The following is an 11855-nucleotide window of genomic DNA, read 5'->3' as shown; positions in this document are numbered from 1 at the left end:
TCTAAACGAGTAGACTTGCATCATCTTTGAAAAGTCACTCACACACAATGGGTGCTGGGAGTAAGTATGGAGATTTTAGAAGACCAGTAAACTTACTTGTAATCATCCTCACAAAAAGCTTTTAGATTTGAAACCAGTATTAGCCAAACAGAAAACACAAGCAAGCTAGACACTGTCCATGTCACAGGACAAATCTGAGGAAATTAATCTTTTCCAGTGCATGATTTTATTTATAGTTATTGCAAGTCTTCCACAAGCAGTCTTTATTACAATGGCATTTTTACAAATTTAATCAAAAGGACCCCACTCTAAAGCCAAAACAACTGATATGCCACACATTGGATGTACAGATGAAAATTAATTAATTTTCATCAGACACAATGGATATTTTGTTTTATAGGATTACTGTGGAATTGTCATATAGGTCTGAGTCAAAAAAATAGGAAACAGGAAACACATAATGAATGAGGGAAGCATTTTCCATGTGTACCTCTGGAAAAAAATCAATTCCACCATCTGTATTTGCCTATTTTTATGCCAAATACAGCATAACAATAAGAACAGAACACAGCCAGCCTGTTTTTCTCAAAAATCTTTTTTTCTTTTGGAAGAATTGATGGCTCTTTCCTCCTGCTTGTTTTGATCTGTGATTGACAGCTTTTCCCAAAATACAGTGCTGTAGCAATGCCTAATGAAGGTCCCTGCTCGGTTGGAAAGGATTGCAGCAGGTAGATTTTTTTCCTCCCCTCATGTTTAATACAGAAAGGATTTAATACAGAAAGGTCCTTCATGTCAAATAGTAATATCAATTTATGTACTTAGCAGAGGGCATCTTGGCATATTGCTGATTCCTCAAGTCACAATGATGCACATCACACAACAGGAAACAGCAAAAGATTTTAAGTATACATTAGTTCAAGTAAGTAAATGTCTACTATTTTGTCACAGCACTAAATCATTACAGATCTTAAATAAACCTTTTTTCTTTTGCTCTGTCACACAGCCTAAATAGAATACTGGCTTGTATAAGTAACTACTGCTAATACAGAACAATGATGCTCTCATACCTATAGAAATAAACTGTAAGAGGTCAGAAACAACTTCTTCCACAGTAGGTGTGCTTTGCTTCCTGTCATACAAGATTTTACCACTCTACAATGGAATATTTTAGTCAAAAGCATTTCTTACCTAAAAAATGGATTCTTTAAATCAAGCATGTTACCAGATTTAAATCCTGTCTGGTCCACCATAGCCACAATCTGAATATCATAACTTTGTCTGCATCAGAAAGAGAAGTATAAAAAAGAGGTAATGGAAGTAAACAACTATAACATCTTGTGTGAACAAATACCAGTGTAATTACTGTCTGAACAATAACCACTTAGTATAACAAGCAGAGGAAAATTATTTGCAGTGGTATCAGTGCAAGGGCATGATTATTTAATCATCTCTAAAGAAGAAAAATTTACAAGATGCTTAAGTGATTTTAAGAGTTTGCATCTGAAAAACATAATTTTGCACCGATAGTATTCAATAGCGAAAGGTCTTTTTCCCCCTCTCTGACAGAAATACTATAAATTTCAACATTGGCAAGTGCAATCAGAGTATTATTTCATGATCAAAAATGTGTAACTGGCCAAAGAGCATTAGGTTCACTCTTCTAGTAATTCTGGATTTCACCAGGAAGGATATTTTTCACAGGACTTTTTGCAAGAAACTGACTTTACACAGAAAAGTAAAGAGGACCAACTGAGCAACTGAGAGCATACCAAAATGCTGAAGCTGACCAAAGCTGGTCCTCCTGTACGGAACAGCAACTGCAGAGTTACACAGAGGTGCTACGTTGATCCTGAAAGCAGATTAGCTTTGTGGCAGGACTTGTTAGCTCAGTGCTAACACATGGTTAAAGCACTTCTCAGTCTGGCAAGGTCGCTAGCTCAGGTGTCTCTGAGCCATGCTCCATTGTAGATAGGCCTTATGTATTGACCTATTTACAGCAGTGGCTGTGTGATCGCTTTGTGGCATCTTTTATATATTAAAATATGAATACATTTTACATTTGAAAGAGGTATTTCAAGATCTGTATTATTTATTTTCTCCATGAGGAGTTTCTAAGCAGAAGATCTGGAAATTTGACAAGTCCCAAAGCAAGTATTTGTTGCTGATGTGATTAAAGAGCCCTGACAGCTTTGATGTCACTGGAATCACCTGATGGGTCAGCATGTTTCCCCCCCCAAAAATAGATCCACCTTCCTACACCGAAGAGGCTTTGTTTTCTGTTAAAACTACACATACATATCAGCAAACCAGGCTGCAACTTGTGTGACCCAGTCACTTGAGGATTGTTTTCAAAGCAAAGCATAAGAGTGGAGTTACCAAACATTTGACTGACAGCAGGAACAGCAGAGAAGTCTGGTGAGGAAATACGCCCTTCCAAAAGCAGCCATCTTCATTAGCCTCAGTGGAAGCACAAACAACACATGAAAAGCGCTATTCTTAAACAAGGGAGCACACCCATAAGGCATTTTTTTCAGAATTAAAAATGTAATCGATTTGGGATCAACCCCGCTTCTCCTTGTCTCTGCACAGGACTTGCTGAGAGACAAGGGATGTTTGGGCTTCAGGCAAACAACCAGGCTGCTGATGAAGACATGGCCAGAGGTTACACTACCAGAACAAGGTGTGGAAAATGACTGGGCATGACCTGAGAAAATTGCTGTGTGTGAAGGACAGCGGAGTGGAAAGCTGACAAAAGCTGCAAGTAGCACTGTGAGGGAAGGCAGGATGTGACAGGCGGTTAAGGAGAAGGTGTGTGAGAAGGAACATCACAGGTAACTGGAGTGGAACATGGAGACCTTTTGGTGAGCAGAGTCTCACAAGGACAATACTGCCTACATAACAGTACCAGTGATACCATATAAATTGGTAATGGTACCAGAAACAACAAATGTGGGTACAAGCGTACCCAAAATTAACTGGTGTCTTTTGGGTTCTTCTAACAAGAACAGCCACGCTACAAAATCTGCTTGGGAAGCTTTTACACTTACCGCTTATTGGCAACAAATAAGACTTGCCCTGAGAGAGTTTCCCCCTCTTTAGCAAAGAGGGGCGTCTGAAGAAGGCAGCGTACTTGATACCAGTGAGTGAGAGGTTCTGTCGGTGCAGTGGACAGCCAAACAGTTACCCTAAAACAAATGAGAAAAACTATCTAGACTTTCTCTCCTGTCTCTCCTTTCAGAAACAATTTTGAGTTGTTAGACCTTTATGTATGTGAGGCCTCAAGTGCTTATAATAAACTTTAAACTGCCTTCAAGTAAACTGGGAGAGTGATTCTACCCTATGTTGGGAAATCAATATGTTATGCCTCATTTTTTCTTTATCTATACTGTGCCTGTCACCACCAGATCTGTGTGCCTAAGCCAATTACGGAGATTCAAAAAAGAGACTCTTCAGGCTCCTGTTTTCTCTTCTTTCCACACTGCCAGGACAGAGAATACTAATTTCTTTCTCCTCTTACCACTCAGACAATTTCAACAAATTACAGGAAATGAAGGTTTGTCCTGAATGTGGCAATGCAATTCTTCACAATGGTAGTTTCATCCTTAAACAACACTCCCCAAGAAGGTCCTATACCTAGTTTTCACTTGGAAGAGATACTTCAAGAATATATTGAAAGGGGCTGTAGGTGCAAAGAAAGGGATAACACAGGTAATACTGCGAGCCTGATCCACTGAGATTTCAAGTGCTAAGACAAAGAACTTCCAGAGTTGTAGAAACATGAAAAAGCTGCTGATTAAGCAATTGCCTACTCCAAAATGGAGGCCTTCTCAGCAGAGGATTTCAGGCAGTTCCTACAAGTCTGCAATTTTCTCTACTGTTTTAACTGATGTGGAGTTTCTGGTTCCTTTTTGAAGATTAAAAATTTTACTATCAGCTGTTAAAAGTAAATATAAATGCACATATGTCCATTTTCTTTTAATGGATATACTATTCTGAATTCTTGACAATCCTCATTTCAAAGGCTAATAAAAGGCATTTATCGACACAAATAAAAGTGCATTTTACAGTTTATTGAAAAAAATCACCTCATCTAAAACTAGATCAATTTCACTGGGAAATCAACGAATCTTATCTAAGAGCTAAATACAGATAGCTGACATCTATGTATTGACTACCTGAGCAAGTTTACCTAATTTTCACCTACTTAGTATACCAGATGAATGTCCCCATTTTGAAATAAATGCTTGGTGCTGCAGTGAAAAATTTTCCCAAGCCTGGCGACATTTTCTCTATTTCCATTTTGTTGGCTGGAACTTGCAACCTGCTGTCCCCTTTGCCCACAAGCAAGACCAGCCCAAATGGGAAAATCCTGCTTATGTTCAAATGCTGTTGCTTTACTTACAATGTAAAACAGAAAGGTATGTGATATTACAAAGAATCAGTATGGTGTGGAACAGTGCATTTTGACCCTCAACAATTCCTGGATGTGGTCTACCATAGATAATGTGCACCCCAATCAACGGGAAGCAAGATCACCACCATCTAGTCATACTGCTAACTCAGTTATCACACTTCTTGTTACATCTAGAATGCATCATTTCTTTAATATGAAGGAATTACATTACAAACAAGGTCAGCACCAGATAAAGGTCTAATTCTGGCACACTTTGTATGAAAGATGCGGTTTTGTTCCCCTGTAGTTAGTATTTCATAGGAAGAAGGAAAAAGTACTTACAGTGATCCTACAAATGCCACATCAAACCAGAAGGCCAGGCCATGGATTAGTCCAGACTGCATCATTTGGAAAACAAAAGGGATTTCCACTCTGCAGGAGAAAAAACAGTATGCTGCCAAAGTAATTTCCAAAAAGTACTGGAAATTCCACCAGAAACCTACCTTGTACTAATTTATGTATTTCCATTCTTATTCATCAGTTTGTGTCTCAATTTTCCATATATTTAAAAGGACATGTTCTTTTTCTCTGTGTCAATAGAATTAACCAATGGCACTGATTTAGGTGTTATTTTTTGTGTGCCTTATTCGATAGTAGAATCAAATATGCCACTACACAAGTGTTACTGCATCATTTGTGGCAACACTGCAGACTGTTATAAATATATATATATTTATTCCACTATAAAGACTGTTCAGTCTTTCCAGTGGAAAATTTCCCATTCCCAGTGAAGGACTTGGATTTAGTTTAAATACTATTTTGAACAGGAAAATGTTTCACTACAAATTTGACAAACAGAACTACTACTGGAACCAGAAGGAAAAATTGAGCCGCTTGAGCAAGAGCTGGAATGTTTTCTCTTCCAAAAGAATTATTACTGGCTATGTAGTTGAACCCAAATCTCACCCACTCTTGCAGAAACATATCATAAAATTAGCATTCAGGTATGAACATGCTAGTTCTGAGAACCACTGAAGGAAGTCAACGCTACCTAGCTGAAACTGGAAAGCAATTCTCCAGCTGTTTCCCCCCTCTTAGAGCAATTCTTCTCTCTCACTAGACCATGTCATTTATACAATTAGTTGTGAGTCATGCTGAAACAACAAGGTTTCAGAGTTTCAAAGACAGTCTGTGATATTTTCCCCTTATGACAGTGTCTTGCAAGGACTTGAAGGACTCCCATATGCTACATTTTATTTCACAGATGTACTGAGAAGGAGGCTTCACTGCTGTCATTCTGGGACACAAGGGCTGCAGGCTGGTTTATATATAAGACTTCCCACCTAAAGATTTGAAGGAGCTCTGGAGGGAAGTAAAGAGGTACAGCTGTTGAACTGGAAAATGTTTAAAAAAAAGAGATACACGAGTTCAGCAAGGCAGCCTGTGATGACACCATTTGACAAGGTCTTTTAGGATGTCTACACAGAAAAACAAAAATTGCCTTGTGACTAGATTTAAATGTGTCCCAACATACAATGCTAAGAAGTAAACACGGTCCTCCAGAGCTCATTTTATCCCTTTCAGTAGGAAAATGTTGTGAACCGATCTCTGGTGTTTCACAGGGTCTCGAACAGGCTTCTCTGCTAATACTAGACAAGTTGTCATGCAGATGAACACTCCAGTCCATTACGAGTGGTGTACTAATCATTCTGGCATGCCACCTTCCCTCCTCCACGTCCACCACCAAAGCTTCCTCTGTCTCTGAGCACCAACGATCAACACCCAGGTAAAAAAATGAAAGGTTAGGAGTAGGTTGCTGGCGTCTGCTGACCTATGCAAGTCTTCCTCAGCAGCTTCCATGAAGTTAACGGTGTACTTCACTGTGCGAGCCATCAGAATTCTCACATCAAAAGTATCCTATGGGGGTAAAAAAAAATAAGAGTTGCAAGTGTTATGATTCTGTCTTGTCAGCGTATAAACTTGTTTTCTCTTAAAAAAAATGCAGAAAAAGACAAAAATCAACCTTCACTCCAATAAACTTACTTAAAGTGTTCCATTTTTTAGCATCCCTTAGAACACTGTTAGATTTTGCAATATTATCAGGATTTAATATATTTGATAGCTTACATACCTATCAAAGACTGTTTTATTCAACCTAAAAACAATAAAATTGTCCAGAAATTGATCACTTGTAAAAACAAATGGTGGGTTTATTTGGTTTTGTGTTTTATTTTTAAACTACACACATTTTAATGTGCTCTCCTGCACTGCACAGTTGGGTAAGCCAAACTAAGACAGTGTGGAAATACTTGCAAATGAAATTCAAAGTATAGGAAGGAAAATTACTTAATACAGACTGCCCTCTAGAAAAAAGTTAGGAGCAGTCAGTCAGCAAGTGAAAACTTTTCCCTTCATTTTTCTTTCTTTAATCACATGTACTAATCCTAACCTATCACTGTTCACAAGCTCTTTTATAAGTAAAGCAAACTCTTAACGTAAAGGCTTGTACCACATCTCCCCCAGTGAACTCATCTAAGAACTAAAATCTATCTACAGAGTAAGGGGAAGCCAAGGAGATATGTGATTTTTTAAAAGAAATAACAATCTAATGTGGCTTTTATTGGGCAATGCATTTCTCATCTTCAAGGGAGGAAGAATCTCAGCTGAGGAATCAAAGCCAAACATTTACTTCGTACAGGATGCAAGTATGTGCCGCAGTCCTACAGATTACTCCATTCTCTAACTGAAAGCTAAAGAGCCAGCACTGAGAATGACCATGCTATAGTCAAAGATATGGCCGAAATTTATGAAGACAAACAAGAGTTTTCTCTTATCCATTTCAAGTACCAAAAGCAGTCAAGTGCAGAAGGTCACATCAGTAGTCTGATGGTCTTTCCAGATTTCTGGACAGGTTTTAGGGTCTCCATGCGACAGCAGCTACACTGCTATGACTACTTAAACTAGTTAGCCTAAAGCTAGCCAAGATTTGTTGCAGTCAGATTTCTGAGAGCGAACTTCTCATTGCACCTACACTGAAGCATTATACTGGGGCAGGGGGCGGGGATGGGGATTGTTTAGGTTTTATCCCCAGAGAGGTGAGAAGGATTTCTCACGCATTCTTTCTAACTAGGTACCACCTAGACTTTTACTAAAAAGAGCAGGAGAATGGCAGGTGCTCGATCCAAGTTACCAGTAAAATAAGAATATTTACGTATTTAAAAAGGGTTGTTTCATAATACAGAAACATGTTTGCTTGGCTGCTTTCTCTTTTCCTTTATTTTGTGGATCAGAGATGGGAAGGGAAAAATCAAGGTCAAGTCACTTGTTTAAGAGACTGGAAACACTGAGGGAAGCTAGTTGCATGTTAGGAAGACAGTTGTTCACATGCTGTGGCTTCCTAATGTGTGCATATCTCTAGACATCTGTTATTCATAGCAAAACCAGGAATATTACATATAGTAGTTGACCTTTGGCAGCAGCTCTGTTCACAGTCACAGAGTTAGTTCCTGGCTCTCTACTCAACAGCCATGGAGCTCTGTTAAACAAGGAAGCTACTGCACCTGTAGGATTTTGTGGAGGGGATAAGATAAGGAGAGGGAAAACCACAAAAAATAACCCCCAGACATACAAACTTACCACAATAGGTTGTCGGAAATACTCATCCACAGCTGCGCTGCGCAGACTGGACAGGTTGACCCCATAAAAGCATTCTTGGTGCCTAGAAACAGTAACACGTAAAATGTTTAGGGAGAAATGTTTTTTCTGGGTTCCAACCGGACCCGGGCACAATAACTGTAAATGGCAGGTGAAGTGTGGCTAAGCACCTCTTTCCCTTTCTCCTGTCTGCCAAGAGGCCAAATTGCAGCCCTGCTTAGCTTACTTTACCTTCCCCACAAACATCCTATACAGCACTGAGGTGACATGATGCCCTCAAATGGACATATGGAGGCATTTCACACTATGCTTCTGAAAGAATCCACACAGCAAGCAGAGAATAGGGAGAAGGGCTGAGGCACTCTTAAGATACTTTCGTAATCCTGAGCTATTCCTGAATTGGAGGTGGACCTTGTATAAATCAAAATAGTGATGAGGACACCTGTATTACAGGTCTGTTCCTTTTTATTGACATTAAAGAGGAAAATAAAGGTCATCCTATACTAACAGAATGGGGGAAAAAAAAATAGTATTTTTTATCTTACCAATTCATGCAAATGTGCATTTAATGTATATTCAGACTATTTCCAGTATGACATTTGAAATTAAAATATACGTGCTTGCAGTAATCTTCCTCCTCTGTATAACTCTCATGAACTCATTGAAAAGTTTAATACTTCCAGTTAACATAAACAAAAGGGGATGGAAAGGGGAAACAGCAAGGAAGCTCAGCTCCTTGTGATGGAAGTGTCATCTAGATACAAAACCATGGTCAAGCCTTGCCAAGTCTTCAGAAGCACTTAAAAAGGGAAACTTTAAATGTTTGTCCTCATTGTTACAACATCATACAACTCCTAAACTATCGTAACTTTTTTCCAAGTGGATCAGTTAGTCTAAGCCAATCTGGCAATATCCCTTTACTACTGATAAATTCTGCATATATCTGCATTAGTTCTGTGCTAATTGCATAAAGGGAAGATACCCAGACGACTGTATGCCTTAAAGATATCTGAGAAGATATCTTTAAGGAAAGAACTCAAATAAGCACAACAGGGGAAATCAGCTGACACCAGTAACTGCAAGTGATCTTTTACCCTTTTCCATATGTTTGCTGTACTGTATAATTGAGTTGCTTATTCATCACTGATGAGAAACACAGACAAAATGCACACTATTTTTAACCACTTGCTGTATATTTATGCTTTGTATCTTTCTATCTTTGCAAGGTTTTCACCAACAAAAAGAGCAGTCTGCTTTTCTATGGTAGACGATACATTATCACACTTTTAGGAATGATTACTGGTAAATACAAATTAATATGCAATTCTGAAGCACAACAGTAAGCCAATCTACAGGCCTGAAGAGAAACAAATCATACTTACACAGTCTCATAATTATTATTACTGACAGATCCAAGACAAAAATTCTAAGTGTATGAGAAACATGTAGCCTTTCCTTTGTACAGTAGACAGGCTATGCTAACTGCTGCACCTAATATTAGAACACACAGCATGACTTTTGCATAGGATTTTGAAGGTTTTTTAAAGTCCTGGTGCCTTTACCAGATGAATGTTCAAATCGCAAATCTAGAAATTTCTTTCAATCTTTTGCTCAAGTACTATCATCCAACTGGATCCAAAACCATATCCAATCTCTAAGACACAGGATATAGACTTAGCTGAATAGGAAAGGATTTATTACACACAAAACACATCTTCTGTTCCACGTAACAAAGCTGGACAATGAATGAAAGCTGTTTCTTGAGGCCTCGAATTTGAAGCCTAGCAAATCATTGACTGTCACCAACTAGTTCCTGATGGTTTACTTCAAACGTCCAAGAAAGCCCTGAGAAAGTGCTTTGTCTGAAATAGGACTTTTATACTTCTGAATCTATCAGGATATCCAGACCTTTCAATATTAAGAACATGAATATCCTAGAGTGGTACAGAAGCAGAACTACTGCACTGTCACTCAGAACATTTTGATCCCACATTTGGTTGAAGACATTAGAAGCACTAATTTGTTGGTCTTTAGAGCACTCAGTAACCTAAAGAGTATTTAATCCTCTTGCATAATCAATGTCCTGGGCATACATCCATACAAAACTACAACTATATGGACTGATGGGAGGACTGATACTATAGCCCTCTGCTCAGGGGAGATCTCAAGACAGCAATAAATTATATTGTAAGCACACAAACTATTTTGTCTAGGAATATGTCAAACAGAACCTGATATACAAGGAGTATCATCAAGGGTAATTCTGTGACATTTCTGTGGTTAGTTTGGTTGAAACATTCTCATAAAAAAATAAAAAGTAGGCAATAAAAAGATCTGTCAAAAATGGGAGACATCCTGTTGCAAAGATGGGTAGAGGAAAGACTGCAGTATGTTGCGATTTAGATACCAAACTGATCGCTATCATAATTAGAAAGTATTACTACAGTCTGTGATAATAACGTCAATGACAAAATGCACCATTCTTGGTGCAAAGAGAAATTAGTTCCTAAAGCAGACTTGAAAAATCTGTTTTTCCCCTTTACGCAATTCTCTGAAAGCCTTGCAGTGGTTGACAGATAATTCAGTTTATTAAATGTATGCATGTAGAATATCTGGAATCAAATCATGTCAGCTAGATACAGATGAAGTTCTCTTTTCTTTTTTTTTTTAGAACGCAGATGGTGTATTTGTGTTAACAAACTATAAGAAACTAATCTAGCTGGAGTATTCAGTCCCAACTGTACAACTCTTAAACAACAAAAGGCAGCAGATTTTTTCCAACCACTAATAACATTACCATATACATCAGTGTTCATGGAGATAAACATACATACACTGTATCTACCCCACAAGTATTCCACAGAGGTCTTATACCTATTACAAATGAAGATGAAGCATCCAAAGCAGTCTGAAATGAAATGCTTTCATATTGGCAGTAACATCCAGTCCTGTATAGACCTGGAAAAAAAAGCTATATTTCTGCTTCAAACTACTAAGTATGTATCTATTTTCTTTATTAAGTGATGAAGAATCTGCATCGTGGTACAACATTGTGTTTCAGTCTTGTAATTTATAGTCTAATATAGATCATTGACATGTCATGTATATAAGCAAAAATAACAGGATCTTTGGGAAGAGGGGCCAGAACGACAGTTGTGATGTGAAAATCTATCAGAAGTTACTTCTACCTTCTTTTTTCAGTCTCTTAACATAGAAAAATACTTTTGCAGTTTTTGTGATTGTAAACATACAATGCAAACATTTCATAACTGGCTCAACCTACACAGTGAGACAAAAGAGCACAAACTGGCTGTATAAAGTAACATCGCCAGCAAAGGATTCAGCATGCAAATCACTCAAATTTCTCTCACTCCTTTAATCGCTATAGAAATACTAAGATTTTGTCATAGCTCTACTTCAGAGACAGCCAGAAGAAACCTTCTAAGTATGAGCAGTTATACCATAACCTGGGCATGGAAGAAAACTTTGTCTTTAATCTAAGACACGAACAAATAGGTTTGATGAAGACCACTTAATGTTCACATTCCACATTGCAAGCTGAAAGAACAGTTGAAAGACTTCATTTATAGTCTTCCAGAAGATTTAAAAATAGTTAACCCCAGAGTTCCACAGTACCTTTTATCCAAAACCTTGAAGTAATAATCTATAAATGGCTAGTTTATAAATTAACTGATTTGTATCACATGAAGGACTGGAGATGTTTAAAAATAAACCTGCCCTTTGCTGAAATGGAATCATCTCTATTTCTCCTCATGAGAATATCGCTGTAAATGTTTCCTCCTATATA

At 38.0% G+C, this 11855-nt stretch overlaps 1 protein-coding gene across 1 annotated transcript in view; it reads right to left on the bottom strand.

Annotated features, from left to right (window-relative positions):
• Positions 1-1184: 1184 nt before the first annotated feature.
• Positions 1185-11855, bottom strand: part of LOC127027767 (histone-arginine methyltransferase CARM1-like) — a 75635-nt gene continuing 64964 nt past the window's right edge. Inside the window, exons 8-12 of the mRNA XM_050913602.1 lie at positions 8030-8111; positions 6225-6310; positions 4736-4825; positions 3048-3185; positions 1185-1278 (exon numbers count right to left, since the gene is read on the bottom strand). Of these exons, the coding sequence (XP_050769559.1) occupies positions 1185-1278; positions 3048-3185; positions 4736-4825; positions 6225-6310; positions 8030-8111 (490 nt within the window). The remainder of the gene's footprint in view (positions 1279-3047; positions 3186-4735; positions 4826-6224; positions 6311-8029; positions 8112-11855) is intronic.

This window comes from Gymnogyps californianus, chromosome Z (genome assembly GCF_018139145.2).
Source record: "Gymnogyps californianus isolate 813 chromosome Z, ASM1813914v2, whole genome shotgun sequence".
Classification (NCBI taxonomy): domain Eukaryota; kingdom Metazoa; phylum Chordata; class Aves; order Accipitriformes; family Cathartidae; genus Gymnogyps; species Gymnogyps californianus.
The sequence above is the reverse complement of the archived record's forward strand: the minus strand, read 5'-3'. Positions and strand labels throughout refer to the sequence as shown.